General features: G+C 39.2%; 4 protein-coding genes across 5 annotated transcripts in view; 2 read left to right on the top strand and 2 right to left on the bottom strand.

The window, feature by feature from the left end:
* The first annotated feature begins 4 nt into the window (after nt 1-4).
* Nucleotides 5-2,977, top strand: gskip (gsk3b interacting protein). The gene is made up of 3 exons (XM_086094163.1): nt 5-249; nt 1,630-1,874; nt 2,240-2,977. Exons 2-3 carry the CDS (start codon nt 1,632-1,634, stop codon nt 2,396-2,398), a joined length of 402 nt encoding a protein of 133 aa, XP_085950289.1. The 5' UTR covers nt 5-249; nt 1,630-1,631; the 3' UTR covers nt 2,399-2,977.
* Nucleotides 2,978-3,025: 48 nt separating this feature from the next.
* LOC147162940 (NPC intracellular cholesterol transporter 2-like) lies at nt 3,026-5,611 on the bottom strand. The gene is made up of 5 exons (XM_086094162.1): nt 5,492-5,611; nt 5,210-5,309; nt 4,220-4,327; nt 3,979-4,151; nt 3,026-3,461 (listed from the first exon to the last, which is right to left on the bottom strand). The coding sequence occupies exons 2-5, from the start codon at nt 5,286-5,288 to the stop codon at nt 3,378-3,380; spliced, it is 444 nt and encodes a 147-aa protein (XP_085950288.1). The 5' UTR covers nt 5,289-5,309; nt 5,492-5,611; the 3' UTR covers nt 3,026-3,377.
* Nucleotides 5,612-6,919: 1,308 nt separating this feature from the next.
* Nucleotides 6,920-8,280, top strand: isca2 (iron-sulfur cluster assembly 2). Its single transcript, XM_086094161.1, has 4 exons — nt 6,920-7,063; nt 7,266-7,431; nt 7,646-7,761; nt 7,837-8,280. Exons 1-4 carry the CDS (start codon nt 7,002-7,004, stop codon nt 8,009-8,011), a joined length of 519 nt encoding a protein of 172 aa, XP_085950287.1. The 5' UTR covers nt 6,920-7,001; the 3' UTR covers nt 8,012-8,280.
* A 1,219-nt stretch (nt 8,281-9,499) lies between these two features.
* The window catches only part of eml5 (EMAP like 5), a 43,932-nt gene continuing 35,595 nt past the window's right edge, over nt 9,500-17,836 (bottom strand). For both annotated transcript variants that reach the window (XM_086094390.1, XM_086094391.1), the window contains 12 exons: nt 17,478-17,498; nt 17,217-17,390; nt 16,934-17,142; nt 16,587-16,744; nt 16,374-16,488; nt 16,100-16,288; nt 13,950-14,122; nt 13,684-13,846; nt 13,505-13,608; nt 13,142-13,295; nt 11,067-11,167; nt 9,500-10,983 (listed from right to left, as the gene is read on the bottom strand). In XM_086094390.1, coding sequence (XP_085950516.1) covers nt 10,947-10,983; nt 11,067-11,167; nt 13,142-13,295; nt 13,505-13,608; nt 13,684-13,846; nt 13,950-14,122; nt 16,100-16,288; nt 16,374-16,488; nt 16,587-16,744; nt 16,934-17,142; nt 17,217-17,390; nt 17,478-17,498 — 1,598 coding nt within the window. In that variant the 3' untranslated portion in view covers nt 9,500-10,946. The remainder of the gene's footprint in view (nt 10,984-11,066; nt 11,168-13,141; nt 13,296-13,504; nt 13,609-13,683; nt 13,847-13,949; nt 14,123-16,099; nt 16,289-16,373; nt 16,489-16,586; nt 16,745-16,933; nt 17,143-17,216; nt 17,391-17,477; nt 17,499-17,836) is intronic.

Raw genomic sequence — 17,836 nt, 5'->3', positions numbered from 1 at the left:
TGGGACTAACTCAGCTGCGTCATAACATGGCGATGTCATGTACGGCACACTTACTTTATCCAGTTTTTTAACGTAATTAGTTGGATACAAACTCGGACAACTAAAAATACGGTATTTATACGTAACAGAGTTGTTTTAGTTAGACACAAAGTAGCGACTCGACGGGTTTCCATCAACCGTCAGCTAACCCGCCCCCACGAAGAGCTCACTGTGGGCTGGAAGCTTCCACGGAAGAACACAACCAGATAGGTGAGGAAAAATGCACGCGTGTTTATTTTATTTTATTTTATTGATCACAAATACGTGTTCCATGGCCATTCGATTGTAATGAAACAACAAATGTCATACCTTCATGTGCTGCACGACGCAAACGCATTAATTACTTGTGGCCTACATTGCGTGGGTTTGTTTGCTGACCGCCCAAGACGCGAGAAACGACGCAAAAAGTGCCACTTTAAATCTTATAGATGGTTATTAATTTAATGATTGTTACTGAAACGTTTGAAGTTAAGTTTAAACTCCTATACTACAGTATTTATCATGTGTGTTGGACTCGTATGCTGCGTTCCAGTAACCTCGTAAATCGGAAAGCTGATGAGAATGACGTCACACACGAGTTGCTTGAAAGCAGGATACTGCACCTAAAAAAATAAAAATAAAGGAAAAAACTACCAAAAAAAATGTAGTGAAGAGAGAAAAGATAGTTTTTTCAAGATATTTTTTTTTTTTATAAAGTCAAGGTTTCCAATAATTGTTAATACTGGCTGTCACCGTCAGTAGACTTTAAAACAGGACACGATAACGTAGATTGCTGGCAAAGTTGAGTAAAAGCACTGCCTCTTGTAAGTTTTTTTTTTTTTTAACCATCAATTGGCTTTGATTTTCTACTTCTCTGAAAACAGACGGGGTGGGGTAAGCAGTTACACACACAGAGGAGTGAGGTGCAAGACAAAAGAGGCACTGTGCCAACATGGATGCCTTTTTACGCTGATGATTTACATGCATTGTCCTAAAAAAGAAAATTTCATAAATGGTGCAAGTGGGTATTCGTTAGCCCCAAGGACTACATGTATAGCCTTCGGGTCTGTTCTAAAAATAGCGTACCAGTGATGGGATACTGGAACTTACTAATGAATTAAAAAAGAAGAAAACTGTAATTGTGAATATGTATATATTTTTTTTTTTACTTGTGGCAAACATGTCTTCTGTATCAAATGTTCTATATTTTGTTTATAAATAAAAGATTGTGATTTTTGTTATCCGTGACAGGGCCTCCCTAAAAATGCGATGGCCCAGAAAACGATTTATGTTTGGACTAGCGGCATACATGCAGGAAATACTGTACACACAAGTGGGCCAAGACAAGAGTCAACTCGTTTGAACCTGCCGTGCTGCTGGGGCATTGGTTGGCTGCTTCCGGAAAAACAAATTCAACAGAATGAAGTGTTGTTCACTTTACACAAGTGTATAATTAACATGCATGAGTGGAAGTACAGTGGCACTTGCTTTTAAATGCGATGACACCAGCTGTTTGAGAGGTCATAGTTCTCGTCTTGTGCGGCAGCATTTTTAGATTTTGATGACACTGCAGTGAGTCATTGTGTTATGTGCGTCTAATGTCTTACAAAGGAATGGAAGTGGACTGCCAGCCCGAGGACCCCATGGTGTCTGCATTTGAAGACCAATGCGTAGAGCTGTGCGACGTCAAGGACATGAGACTGGAGGCGGACGCCGTCGTCGACGACGTCCTTTTCGCTGTGGCTCAAATGCACGTGCCCAAAAACCTCAACAATTCACCAGACGTGGCTTATATTAACGTGGAGACTCGAGAAGGCAACCGCTATTGTCTGGAGCTCACAGAAGCAGGACTCAGGGTGAGGAAAGCTTCGTTTTTGGAAGGGCCCATTTCACTTTTTAGGTTGTAGTGATGGACAAACGAAGCTTCGTGAAGCATTGGTGATATTTTTTGGATTTCTCTAGATGGCAATCTTGGTTTAAAGATCCAGTGGAAATTTATTCAATTTCCATTGCACGAGCACTATCTAAGCGGAATTAAATGATATAAATCACAAATTAATTATATATACCACAAATGCTTCATGAAGCTTCATTTCCCCATCACTACTTCTGAGGGTCATATTAAATTGATAACAAAAAATAGGAAGCAATGATAGAACAAAATTTTTGTGATCGATGTGTCCCAAGCTTTTACTCTTCAATATTTCTTCTGTCCAAACAGGTGGTGGGCTATGCTTTTAACGAAGTGGACGAGGACCTGAGCTCTCAGTACCACGAGACCATTTACTCGCTTCTGGACACGTTGAGTCCGGGCTACAGGGAAGCTTTTGGGAACGCTCTACTCCAGCGGCTTGAAAGTCTCAAGCAAAATGGACAGTGACAGCAAATCAGGTCTCTTTGAAATAAGTAACACAAAAAAAGAAAAACGGAATGTCCACCTGCCGCTATAATGAGGGGTACGCTGCCCTATCAATTCTGCTTTTGTTCCTTATCATCATCCATTAACTTCTTTTTAGTTCATTCCTGACTGGCTGCACAAGAATTCTCCATTTTGTGTACTCATTGCAATGCAAATCTGACTTGATGCTGTGAACTGCCGACTGATATGCGTTCAACTTCCCCAAAGCGGAATCTCCTTCCTCATTCCACAAATATTCTGCCTTAATGACCGTTTGGTTAGAGAAGAACAACATACCTCTTTATCGATTTTTATTTACCAAGATAGCAAAGGCATGTCAAATGGTAACAAAGCAAGTTGTAGATTTATTCTGTTTACTTACAGTATAATACAGCACAATGTCATGAATGGCGATTTGGCTTTCAGTGTAATTTTTTTTGTATGATCTAGTTTGTGTGAATTTTTGTTTCAAAATTCAAATGCTGATTCAGGATGTTTGATCTTGGGGCCCATTTCTTGCTGCTGGCCTTTGAGCTGACCCAATACAAGTTTCTCAAATAATGCTTTGATGCGTTTTTTTTCCCGTCCCCCCTGCATTTTCCAAGCAAATTCACAACATTGAGAAATCTTTATTTTCATTACATTGATAGTTGTCAGTAAGAAATTACAAAAGTTTCAACAGCTTGAAATGTTTGCTGTGTAAATTCAGACTACATAGCAGCCATTAGGATAATGTAGCGGCTGAATTAAGATTTGCCAACACAAACCATTACTGCGTTTAGTCTGCAACGTGCCATTAAACACTGGTGCAATCAAATTATAGCAAAAAAATAATGCATTCTAAAATCAGTCTGCAATGTGAGTAAAACAAGGATTTGTATGTAGAATCATTTACATTTAGTTTCTACCAGTCAATATTCCCTTAAAAAAGAAAAAGAAGAAGCTGTGCAGATCACCTGGCTCAAACAATTTCCACAGGGAACTTAATGCAGAACAGGTCTTGATTTGTGTCGTCTCGCAGTTCCCACTCCACTACCAGCTTTATCTGAAAGTTGAGCAACAAACACGACAAAAATGAAGTGAAACAGGTGCCCTTTAAAGCTAGTTTTCAAAAGTGAAAGGAAGTGAAAGTGACATTTGGCTTCCGCTTCTAAAACAAACAGTATGTACACAAGGGGAGAAAAAAAAGAAAAAAAAGCTACTAAATAGGGTTGAGTTTATATTACAATTGATGGATTTGTGTGTGTGTGCGCGCTGTTCATGTAAAAATAGATGCGTACCAATGATCGGAGTATGGTTGTGCGTGGTGTGCTGTGTTTGTCATTTCAAGTGCACTGCACACTAGCAAAGGAGTAACCGCGAGATTTTTCAAGAGCGTGTTTTGCGACAAAAGTCATTACTACTGGCAACGAGGACGTATTGCCTCAAGTATCGATGGCCGGTAGTGACTCGCTAATCCCTTTCAACATTTTCTTTAGTTGCTCAGCGGACATGGTCGGTATCAATGAGGTCAAACAACGACACAGAAGAATACTTCAGTCCGCTGCTATATGTTAGCTTACTGCAGGGTACTGCTTCTTGACTGGAAGCTGGTTCAAATAGTGATAGCTCTGCTGCTTCTGAATGGGGCACTGGATTCCAGACTTGCAGCCGTCCTCGATGGGAATCGGGAAGGGGACAGGAACTCCGGCGATGACGCCGTGGACCACGGCTTTGCTCGTCTTGCTTTGCACACCTACAGAAAACAAACCAAAATGAAGATAACACAGAAGAAGACATTCAAAATCAATAAGGAGCACTCACCGCTGTCGAAAGTCACGTTGACACTGTAGGACTGTTCTCTATGCAGCTGGCAAGGCTGAGTGGGACAAGGAGTAATGTCCACAAAGATCACTTTGCCTGAAGATGAGCCTGAAGATAAAAGAGAAGAAGAAAAACCTCAATCTTAAAAATTGGAAACATAGGCTCCATTCTTTGATTCTGCATGCCAAGCATTTACATGATCAATTATTATATATAATAATATAATTTGTTGCACTAATTTTACTAATTGATTAGCCCTCCTTTTATATTGTGGCTGAGATTTATCCCTATGAAAATGTCAAAGCTGACCCCCAAAAAAGTAAGATGTATAATTTTAGAAATATAGTATTTTTATATAGTATATTAACATGGCAGTGACAAGGCACTAAAAGAGGGTCAAAATATCTCAATTTAAGCACTTTATTTTTTGCAAATACCATACCACAAACATTATAATTCATATTTATGGAATAATGCAGTATCAACCAAAATGATTAAATATGCATTTTTAATGGTTTAACATATATTGGGCTTCACTGACCCATGAATATGTATGCTTGATGTTCAAATAAACACAAAGAGTGTTAACTAAAGTTGAATTATAAATAATTGGGAGGGAAAAATACGTTTATAGTAAAAATGTTCACATTTACATTATTGAGAATACTGTAATATTTTAAGTTGTTACATTCATTCATTCATTTAGCCGTTTCCTCACCGACATTTTCGATAACTTGGCATTTATATTGTAGGTCAAATCGACCCATTAGTTTAAAACTTCAAACAAATATAGCCTTAGAAAGTTTTTAAATATATTTTTTATAAACATTGCATCTCGTGAACTTCCTCGTGTATATGTGTCACTGCCAGTGGTCAATACATTATACAAACCTTCATATTTTCCAACAGTTACTTAAAAATATAATGCAGGAACATTAAAATAAAGTGAATAAAAGTAGACAGTGTGGTAGTTGAACAGTTGTGACTTACCACAGTCGACGTATTTGACTGGGTCCGCACAGGTGAGCCCCATTAAACAGAGCAAAAAGACGCCAGCTCGAAAATCCATCTTTCTGCCCCCTTAGACGACCTAGAAACAAATAGTCAAGACTTGATCAGAAAATGGAACGGTATCATAAAGCGTTCAATCTGTGACCTGATTGATTCCTCGTCAATCAAGAGGAGGTCACAGATCAACCAGTTCACTGACACGGCATTTCCACCCCCAGGCCAATTCAGCATAATAACCAAAACTAAATCAATAATCAGTACCCGTTTCGAAGTTTTCCAAGCGGCTTCAAGAATGATGTAGCGTAACAAACAACCCGCCCAGCACGTTTTATTTCCTCATGTCACGAGACAAAAGTAACGCCTCGTGTGAACGAGTTTTGCCCAATATTTAGTCTGACGGGATACGCCTTTGTGGAATGGCATCAAACAGGCAGGACGCAATAGTAACAACTCTATAAAATGTATGCCTAATTTAAATAACGGTAGACAAACACATTCTATGGTAGATTAGTATTGACAGAGGGAAGATAAGGTTAAAACGATGTGCCTGACAGACACAACTAGAGTATGACATGAACTCACCCTAAATAATTGGCAGGTACGTGAACCAATCATTTGAACGCATTTGGACTCATCAGAGTGTACTGCTGCATTCAATGAAAGTGGGACGTGAGAAAGATCCCACTCAGATGGTACCAGTTGTGACCTAAAACGTTCAAGGCGAATGTAAAGAACAAAGAAAGCTGTTTCCATCCATCCATTTCCAAACCGCTTATTCCTCACAAGGGTCGCGGCGGTGCGAGGCTAGAGCCTGTCCTAGTTGTCTTCGGGCAGTAGGCGGGGTACACCCTGAACTGCCATCCAATCTCAGGGCACACAAAGATTCCGTAAACATTTATTTATTTTTTGCTCTGGCTCAGTCATCACAAATCATTTTAATAACCAGAAAATTGCTTTCATATATTTTTTTATTCATATAAATAAAATAACATATTATCTTCCAAACATTTAAGACATTTAACCAAATAACTTTGAACAGCTGGAAATGGTGGGAGATATTGCATAAAATATACCTAACAAATTTATTGGTCACCAGATTTGGTAAATTAGATGATAGATGTACTTTCCGTGTAAGAAAATGTAACTCATCATTTCTGTGATTTCCCCTTTTAGTTTCAGGTTCTGGGAAAATGTCGAGCCAAGTATTTCTCAAAAGACTGGCCATACAACAAGGTATAAAGATTAAGGGTAAAAATATTGTCACTTGTTTTGCACATAAATATACAAAAATCTGCAACATTGTTTGTCTTTTTATTTTGTTAGGAAAATTACTTCCATACATATTCCTATTTTTTTCATGATAAGTTCATGTTTGATTGATATTGGTTGTTACATTGAATTTGGAAACAACAAGAAAAGTCAAAAGATTGCGGACATATACTCTAATTTGCTTATTTTTGATGAAATATTTAACTGTAAGGTCTGATTATTTGTATAAACTCATTCCATTTGTTGGTTTTTGTTCGTTGTTATATTGACAAATGATTTGTTACTAAATATTCAAGTTACAATTACGTAGTATGTCTTTTTGCCTTTTCCTTTTTCGACTTCAAAGTGACGTTCCAGTGCACTTTTCCTGGTCGGAGGTCGGATCACTCTAATTTACCACATTTCGTGGAACGCAGCATTTGTTATGAACGACCAGGGCATTGGCCAATAGCGTCCTTCCACCTACACGGGGCGGGACTTCCTTTATTGTTTGTTGTGGAAGATGTCACGAGTGGTACAAGCTATGATATCTGCGTCAAAGTCGAGAGTATTAAGCCTCGCCAGGTAAAATTGCGCGTTTGTGTACCTCGATGACATCACGACATTGTTCCCCGTACAACCTCAATTTATATAATGCGATATGTGGAATTTTAACTTTTGAACGTCATTGACTTTCGCTAACTCGCCGACCCCGAAGCTCATCGCGTGATTGTCACACACGACATCGTATTCAACCGTATGAACACTTAACAGTGATGTTTTGCAGGGCTTCTGCGCTTGTCGGTAACATTGCGGTGAGACAACGCTTTCATGGGCCTCTCCGCAGCCCTCAGCCCATTTCCACTGTGAGTCTCCGTCCTTTCAGCGACACCACAAGCCAGCAGAGGTCGTTATTGGATGAAAATGTCGTCCTCACCGAGTCGTGTGTCAAGGTGAGCAGCGATTGTGCTCTTGGAATAGTTTTAGACCGAGGGAAGTAAGATCCAATACAAGAGCTGTTAAATTGACATGTCGTAACATTATGACAATATGGGCCAATAGCAAGCGTGGCTTTTGTTACCATGGCAACCGGCCGCCGAGACTTTGCTGTATAGTTTCACAGCCCAATGTCCGTTCATATTCAATCTAATCGTTGTTTTATTTCAGAGACTTGCTGAGATCACGGAGAAAGGAGAGTACCTGAGAATACGCGTGGAAGGGGGAGGCTGCTCCGGCTTTCAGTACAAGTTTTCATTTGATTCTAACAGGACTGAAGATGACAGGTACGGCATGTCCTTTCTTGTCACGTCATTGAACTCTCTCGAAATACATTCTCACCGTGTCCCTGTGCTCTCAAGTGTGTTCGAGCAGGACGGAGTGGGCATCGTCGTGGACCAGGACAGCCTGGAGTTTGTGAGAGGATCCATGGTGGATTATAGCCAAGAACTTATCCGAGCCACTTTCCAGGTGCTCAAGAACCCCCAAGCTGATCATGGCTGCTCCTGTGGCAGCTCCTTTTCTGTCAAACTTTAAAACGCAGGGCGCTGGTGGGACTAGACGTATTACATATGCAGAGTACATTTCACAGGTTGGACAGTGTAAAAGAGACATAAGACGTTTTGGGCAATATACTAACAGCTGTTTTTGCATATTATTACGTAGGCTATGAAATTTCACTGTCAACTGTAGCTTGTAACAGATTTTTCAAAAGCAAAAGTGTTTTGGCTTTATGCATGCGCAGTAAAATACAAAAAAATAGCCCAAATTAATTTATTATGTGAAAATAAAATGTGGAAATATGACATTCAGGGGTTTAGTAGTTCATTGTATTGATTTAATTAATTGATTGTGGAGTATTAAGCAATTGAGGCAAAAATGATTGAAGACGTGCCGTAACGCCAACTACCGGTAGTTTGAAAAGGTAGAACATGACATCAGCAATGGGGGATCCATGACGTTTAGGAGAAATGCACTTAACTGTTTTGCAAATTTCAAGAATGATTACAGAAATGTACCAAAGCGACTTGAGAAAAACTCCGTTAATATATTGTCCCATCATTCCCCCCCCCCCCCCCCCGCAGTCTTTCAGGAAATTATGTTTAAAAACACACACACACAAAAAACAAGCCAGAGCAGTTTTGTAATTATTTTTTTTTAAATAATAATTGAGCACCAATAGTTTGATCACATTGGTTAAATACATTTTCTATTTGCACACATCATAACATCATACACTCACAGGTTAGAACCCCTGTTCATTTTTTTTCCCTTTTACTTAATATTAAAGCGGACTTTAAGAAACATCCGACAAAAATATACAAAAAGAATATCTACAAATGATATTTACACTGGTATAAATCAAAATATGTAGTCTTTTTTTAATATACTGTATGTATATATATATATATATATATATATATATATATAGTCTTAAAAGGAGCAACATATTTTTGCACTTTTTTTCCCCATTTCAGATAAAACATTCCATTTAAGTATAATATGTCCAATTACACAAAACGCTAATTTACACCCTTCATATTGATGTAAATGTGACAATAATACATTGTAGCAGCGCACTGTAAAGTGAGTGAAATATTTTAGGGTGCATCGGAACATCAAATTACAGCTTTTTTTTTTTTTTCTGGGTCGGGTCGGGCGGGTGTTCCAGACGGATTGTCTTCCATGCACACCCATGAACAAACACAAACACATCTCTGCACTCATTATTAACAAGTCATGAGTGGGATTGACCAGTCAACAACAACAACCAGCAGCACCACCACCACAACACAAGCACAGAAATGAACCATCAGGGGGCGACACAGTGACTGGGTCGGGTGTACAGTGCATAGTCTGCTTTGGCATGCTGACATCCAGAACATAACAGTGGATGTTACATTCAGGAGGAAGGCCACACGATTTGGAATTACCAGTAAAAAGAAACAACATACAAATGATGATCCAAAATGAAAATACAAAAAAAAAGAAAAACTCATAACACTTACGTTAAGGCTAATCGAGTTTGCTACAAGTATTTTTTATTTTTTTTCATGGCATTGTCAGTAAACAATAGGCCTTCAATTGTGGGAAAGGAATACTCATCCCACAATAGTAATGCATCCCTTTAAATCAGCGGTCCCCAACATTTTTTTTGCGCCACGGATACGTTTTGCATTACGCGATATTTTGACGGACCGAGAAAGAAACAACAAATTGATCATTATTATAACTCACCATTACGCTCAATGTAGTTGTTGCAACTCACAATTAGCGTGAACCCTCTTTCAAGTAGAAGTCAAGTCAAAATATGTCTTTGCAATAACATGTTGCATGTGCTCCCACTAGTCTAAACGTGGTATTCTGCTTAACATTGTAGTGGTTATGAAAAGTTTACACACCCCTCTTCAATGCCAGGTTTTTGTCATGCAACTTTTAACCCGTACAACTTAATTTGGGGGGATAGAGAGGGAAGTTAAAAAACATACACACTAAGATTAAGTGGTTGCAAAAGTGTGCACACCCTCATAACTGGGGATTTGTCTGTGTTCAGAATTGACCGATCACATTTATACTTCTGAAATAGGAATCTGGTTGCAAAAGTGTGCACACCCTCATAACTGGGGATTTGGCTGTGTTCAGAATTGACCGATCACATTTATACTTCTGAAATGGGATTCTGGTTGCAAAAGTGTGCACACCCTCATAACTAGGGATTTGGCTGTGCTCAGAATTGGCCAATCACATTTATACTTCTGAAATGGGATTCAGCACACTGCCACCATTAAAAATGTCTCTGATCGCACTGAACATACCTTTTGGAATTACTGTACGTTTTTTTGGGGTAACATAAGGCCACCCAGCCCAGACATATGAAGATGGGAGATTGTTGTCACGTGCTCGCCAGAAATTCTTACAGCTACTTCAATGTTGCTGTCGGCCTCTTGGTAACCTGCATAACCTGCAATGACTGCATCTCGTCATTTCATCACTATTGTGCTACTTTTTTTTTTCAAATAGTTGATCTTGGTCTATTTTTTATATCACGAAAACCTGACACCTGAACAAGGGTGTGTAGACTTTTGAAACAGCTGTATTTTTTCACATGACCGAGACAAGTGGCTTGACATCAACATTTTTTCTTTCCTTTGAAATCAAATGTGACACAAAACCGGTCCCAGTCCACGACCCGGGTTGGGGACCACTGCCTTAGTTGATACGCACATCTAAAATGAACATTTTTTTTTTCAATAATGATGTGAGTAGGTCTGAATGCACGCCACCTTTGTTTACAATTCACACCATGATGTGCACGTGTGCATGCACCAAGTTTTGAGGCAGTGAGTTAGCGTCGCACTTATTCCTCACGTTGGGCCTGCCAGGCCTCCTCCTCCTCTTTTAAATGCATCCTTTACGCTTCACTGGGAAAACACGCCGGGAGGCGACAGGCGAGGTGGTCAGGATGTGACCTTCAGTGGGGGGCGTGGACACACCTCCACACAAAGAGGCTACAAAAGTACACATGAGGCAATGTTGACATTTCATTGTTAAAGGGGACATATGCAAATTATGATGCGATTTGAAGTCATACCTTCTGTCATCTCCACCAGCGCTCACCACGAAGCGGTCTCCGTTTGTGATGCGAATATTTGTCAAGTGTGCTGAATGGCCCAAAAAGCGTTTATGTTTTGCCTGAGAGTGGGGGAAAAAAAACTCAATTAATTCATATGACAACATGACATGTGAAAATGGAAGATAACCATTTCTAAGTAATTTAAGAATTCCTTAATTTCATTCATTTGTAAAAGAAAAACAATATTCTTCAGCATTGACTGAAAAGGAGCAGAAAGACCCCGTTTTTCCCCAGAGTTCAGTTACAAGGTAAAGTAATTTAAAAAACAACAACATAAACAATAGCAACAAAAAACAAAAAACAAAAAAAAACTAAATACAATTGTGACAGCTAGTCTCAGAGTCACATCTGTATTCGGTCTACAATTTGATTTCTGACATTCGTAACAACAAAAATGACAGTGGCATTATGTTCAAACTTAATCTAGTTCATATTTCTTTCATAAAATGGATTTAAGTCATTCTTTTAAATTACATTTTTTAATTGGATTCTATGATTTCTTTATTAAGATTATTCCATAAACTGATTATTTTTACTGAAACACAACGCTTCATCAGTCAGGTCCTAAATCTTTTTTTTTTTTTAAAGATCTGTATTCCTTTCTCTTTTTTCAAATCTCTTTTGAATATTCCATGGAAACGTTTTGTTATGTGGCATTAGCATAATTTGCAGAAATAATGTAATCTACCAATTCATAACATTTGAACAATTTTAACTGAAGAAATAATGGATTTGTTGGATCTCTAAATGGCTGGTTACCACATTTTGCCATCAAAATGCAATGTCCATAAAAACATTTTACATGTCTTCCCGTACGTCATACTTAAATAACGATAACGACAATAGTGATGTGAACTCGGGGGGAGAAAAAAATAAATAAATAATTAATTAATTAATAACATAAACCAATTTACGCACATTTGCAATTTTTATTTTACCAAATTTTGGTAAAATAATTATAGTTAAATAAAATGAGAATAAATTACAGTATTTCAATTAATTAACTCCTTCACTGCAATTGACGGCTATAAACATCAAAAATTAATTTGAACTATTTCTATTAGTTTAATATTTGTTTCTACTTTTGTTAACTAGAGTATGAAAACACAGAAAATAAATGATTGTAAATTTAGATAGACAGATATGAAATTTGTAATTAATCGTGAGTTAACTAGTGAAGTCATGCGATTAATTCCGATTACAAATTTTAATCGCCTGACGCCCCAAATTTTAAATAATCGTTTCTTTTCTATTTGAATTCATTTACTGCCATTGACGACTATAAACGTCAAAAATTAATTTTAACTATTTCCATTAGTTAAACATTTTTTTCCACTTTTATTAACAAGGTTATGAAAACTTAATATTTTTTATTGTACAATTAGAACAGATATAAAATTTGTGATTAATCATTAGTTAACTAGTTAAGTTATGCGATTAATTACAATAAATAAAAAAAAGCCTGTCGCCCCTAATTTTTAATATTTAAAAAATAAAATAATTTATGGCAGTGAATGAGTTAATTAAATTTATTATGTAATTCAGTAAAAAAAGCCATCAAATTATTAACACTTGTATTAATTATTATTTAAATGAACCAAAAACCCCACAATATTAACTAACAAAAATAGCTATCTGTTAGATTTTAACCTCAAATGCGTGCTCAGCCACTGGGGTGTGCTATAGTTCAAATATTTACAGTGCACGCAAGAGGCAGTAATACTGTAGTGCAAGTGCTTCTCAAACATTTTTTGTTACCCCCTCCAGGGAGAAAAAAAAAATGTCATGCCCGCCCACACCTCGACCATTAATAATATAATTTTTCAATACAATTGTTTGTAAGAATGCCTCTGAAGAGAAGCTTCAAGTTAATACTCCTCGCGCACTCTTTGGCGTTCCACTGCCACCTACTGTAGTGGATGTACAACTACACTTTAATCGAGCATGGCAAAACAAACAAACATATTCCCTGAGGTCACACACCTTGGGTGTTCGAACCCCTATTTAAGAAGGACTACTGTAGTGGTACTTACAAACTTGTCTGGACATGGAAAGTCAAAGAGCTTGACCATTCCAAAGTCATCGCCTGTGACTACATTAAGGCCTGAGTGGGACACGCAGGCACAGGTGACGTCTGCCTTGTCTGTGTTCCGTGACCAGATGCCGACCACCTCGTCCCCGAGGACGCTGGACACAGTGACGGAGGGAAAGAGACCACTCAGCAATTTCCATGCAGACTGTTCACTCACAGAAAAATTAGGACCAAAATGCAAATGACGCTCATTTGAAAAAGAAATAACATATGGCGGATGGATTCCAGATGAAAAAAAAAATGTAAGAGGTGACTTTGTGAATAGTGAAGCACAAATATTCAGGAGATGTGCTTCTCATCTGACCTAGTCCAGGTGGCCCAGGTAATCCTGTCAATGTGGGTCTGCTCCGTGACCTGCTTCCCCGACGGCACCTCGTACACCAGCCGCTTGTAAGCGCCAGTGGACACCTGATTGAAAAAGCCAAAAAGGAGGATTAGAGATTGGGGGAATGGACCCGGGACGGATTCCTGAGGGCTCCGCACCTGGATGTACAAGCTGTCTGCAGAGAAGTCCATTTGCATGACGAAGCTGGGGATGTCCCGGCAACAGTTGATGCGGTTTAACTGCGGCCCGAGCGACAGGTCGTAGAAGTCGACGGCGCTTTCGCAAGAGCCAACGGCCAGGTAGCGTGAATTTGGACTAAACCTAAAACAGATGTGGTGTTCTTACAAATCTCCACTGTGTGCAGAGACAAAGCCTTTCCCCAACTTATCACTTTAACCCCTTTTTTTTTTTTTACCATTCTCACCTAATATCCTGGATAGAGGAGCGGCGATCCCTTTTCTTGCCCCAGATTTTGAGAGACGCAACCAGCAGGATGATGAACTCGCCATTCTGCATGCCAATGGCCACCATGTCCCCTTCAGGACTGTAGCTGATGGTGCATGCCGGGTGACCCAAGTTCACCTTGTTCAGCATCTTCTGTTGACCCATTAAGCGAAAGTACAGATACAATCAGTCATTGAGTCATAAAGAGAGTCAGCTAATATGTAGTTTGGTTGGTCCTGCGACGTATACTCAGGTGTGACTTGCATATCGTGTCTGCTATATGAAAAACACTTATGTCCATTTTTTCTCTCTCTTTTTTTAATTTTTATGTTTTTGGCATGGAACTGAATGCAGACATCCCAAAAAAGTAAAAAAAATAAAAATAAAAGTTAAAAATAAATGTTTTTCACATAGCACCGACGATAAAATTAAAATTGGAGTTCGGACTCGCACGCAAAATACCCGTTCCCCAATCATCACACTATTTGTTGATATTGTCACACAAACTCCATTTCAGAAGGGGACGGTAATGCACCAAAAGTATTTACCAACCACCAAGAAAGTACAAGATAAAAATGGAAGGAGTCAACGCAACTATGTCGTTAGTAGAGCTGTGCGATACTTGAGATTTTGGTATCGATCGATACCAAGTACTTTTAGGTTAATAAAATATGATAGTATTTTAAATCATTTGTCCTATTAAATAACTTTATTTATTCATTAATATATTCATTTTTAAAAATTAGACTTTCTTGTTAGGTCCTTAAACATGCCATAATATAATATAAAACGGAAACATACCGAGGCTGTTATTTAAATTTGCAATGTAGTAATAATCTTCTATTCTAAGTCAGCCACCGAAGTTCCTCTAGTCCTGTCACATTACATAAATGATACTTACATGTTATGCTAGTTGGAAAAGCTCAAACGAAGCATAATATGACTCATTGTCATCATATAATATCAAAGGGATTGCACGAGGGACAGCTGAGAAACCAAAATAAATAATTACATGTAAAATATCGATGCTAACACTCTGGTATCGATCCGATCCGATACTCACGTTAGTATCGATTCTATCGATAATTGGATCGATCTGCACGGCCCTAGTCGTTAGTTAGCTGCCGCCTCTCACTACAACAAACGAAGGGACTGTCTCCCCAGCTAGCTCGCTAGTTTAGCATGCAGCATCTGCCACAACAAGGATTTTCTATTTGAAGCACCAAAAAGCGCAATAACCAACCAGAACTCTACCTAAACAACCGCACTTCTACCACATGGGATTCTAGTTAAGGTTAGTCATTTTAAACTAAAAAGAAGCAAAAGTTTCCAAGCTGGAAATCATTCAATGCCGTCAACACTATGAGGGAATGGGCGGGTGCGAGTCCGAGCTCTACCGTTCTTGGCCGCGTTTAAATACATTTCTCTCGTCCCTGCTTTTGGCCAACACCGAGCTCACAACTTCACCCGACATTTTGGCCCCTCCCACAGGTGGGGAGCCCATGGAAGGGGGATCCACGTTGACTGGGTCCAGAGGGGGCACAAAGTGACCCGCGTTTGGGCAAAGGAAAGTATTGTCCAGCCCCAGAAAATCATTGGGACACGCAAACCCCTCCACCACGATAAGGTGACATCAATGAGAGGGGGTGTTAAAATATTACTTTAACTCATTCACTGCCATTGACGGCTATAGACGTCAACAATTCATTTGAACTATTTCCATTAGTTTAACATTTTTTCTACTTTTGTTAACAAGAGTATATATTTTTTTATTGTACATTTAGAACCGATATAAAGTTTGTGATTAATTGTGAGTTAACTAGTGAAGTCATGCGATTAATTACGATAAAAAAATTTAATCGCCTGATTTAATTAATCACACATTTTAAATCTGTATTTCTAAAAAATATATATAAATTTTCATACTCTTGTTAACAAAAGTGGGAAAAAAAGTTAAACTAATAGAAATAGTTCAAATGAATTTTTGACGTCTATAGCCGTCAATGGCAGTGAATGAGTTAATATTCTGCCCGTACAGTTTCGTTTTTATTTATTACAGTTTGTCCCTAGAACTGGTTACTTTTGACTTGCATGAATCCATAGGACAGCCAAGTGAATGACAGGACTGACCTTCTCCGGAATGTCCCATAGTCTAACCGTCCCATCCTCTGCAGCAGACAGAAACACGTCTCTCGTTGGATGTGTCCCCAGACCCCAAATCGGCCCGTCCATGTGACCGTTCACCAAAATGTTGCATGCTGCATTCTTCTCCCCGACCTCAATGATCTCTGCGTTCCTGGTTCCAACCAGGATTTTACCCTGATACAACCAAGAGCAAAAACAATGTCCAATGTTGAAAGGATTCTTGCTGAGCGTTATCAAGCATTATGGTTTTGACAGCTACCTTTCCTCTGCATACAGAACGCACACAATCAATGACCTGTCCAGTTTCTAATCGAAAGGCTCGGCAGCGTTTCAACTCCTGATCCCAGAGCTTGAGGGCTCCTCCTTCCTTAGACCTGGAGAGGCAAGCATGAAATGTTTTTATGAAATTCTTCCACAGCATTATGATCATTTCACAAACTCAAAAATTGTGTCACAAGGACGTGTAACTTACGGCCTTTCCTTGCCTCCAGTGACAATCAGGCCATCTCTCAACGTTGTGTACATGGTGAACACGGGGCCCGTGTGAGCTTTGGCCACTATCCTTATAAGAATGTGATCTTTCCACACACACACATCCCCACTTATGGTACCTGTAAATGTCAAGTTATTCTGAAAAGAAAACAAATCTTGCACTAATCTAGTGGTCTAAGAGAGCAGAGCAAGCAATGCACAAACTGTTCCGCAGCATTTCATCCAAGAAAAATAACGTAGCAAAAGCAGCATTTTAAAACAGAAACAATTCTTAGATTAACAGCAAGCCGACTTCATGCTGATTGACGACGATCTGAAGCCACTTACCGCTCCAAAAGCGACAGACAGCATGGTCTGCATGCGGGCGTCCTCGATGGAGCTCAGCAATCCTTTCTTGCTGAGCAAAGCTCGACCTGCTAGTGTCCAGAAGCGGACATGCTTGATCCCCACAGAGACAAAATGAGTGTCCGAGTCGGGACGGAACTCAGCCACAAAGATCCTCTGCGTGTGGCCGAGCCGACAGGCCACTTTGGCACCTGAGAGACAAAGCCCAGGGCCACATACAAGGCGATCCGTCGAAAGATGTTCCGTGCGAGATCAGCTTTTATACCTTCCTGCCACTTCCAGATGGTGACGGTGTGTTCCGAGTCCAGGCCCACAGACAGCAGGAGCTTCCCCGTGGCACTGAAGCTGACAGAGCACACGCCGCCCGAGTGGAAACAGCGCAGCACCGATAACGTCTGCTTGGTCATCGCGTCCCACACGTGAATAGATGGAGATGTGGCTGAGGGAGCGGGACAGCGTCAACATAATGAGAATGTGAACAGGTTTTTTTTCTCAAACCTTTAGGGTTGCTTTTTTATTCATTTACCTGACATGTCACCAGTGTCACCTAAAAAGACAGAAAAGTTGTTTGACTGATTAAGATATTACTGAAGCTTTTTTTTTTTTTTTGCAAAAGGCATTCAATAGCACTTGGGTAACATTTTATACAAACTGAGATAATTTTTTGCAAGCAGACTGTATTGAGAAAGCTTTAGGAAGGGGTAGTGGCTACTTGATACCAGGGGTCTGCAACCTATGGCTCTGGAGCATATGTCTCTCTCCTCTGGCTCCCTGTGGATCTCTAAAAAATAATTAGTAGAAAATATTTTATGTTGTACATATATATATTTTTATTTTTAGATCAAATATTCTTTAAATTAATTAATGATTTAAATTTGAAAAAAA

This window comes from Leptonotus elevatus, chromosome 14 (genome assembly GCF_054856555.1).
Source record: "Leptonotus elevatus isolate MCC_2025b chromosome 14, RoL_Lele_1.0, whole genome shotgun sequence".
In the NCBI taxonomy this organism is placed as follows: Eukaryota; Metazoa; Chordata; class Actinopteri; order Syngnathiformes; family Syngnathidae; genus Leptonotus; species Leptonotus elevatus.
Note: the sequence above shows the minus strand (reverse complement) of the source record. Positions and strands in the feature narration are given on the sequence as shown.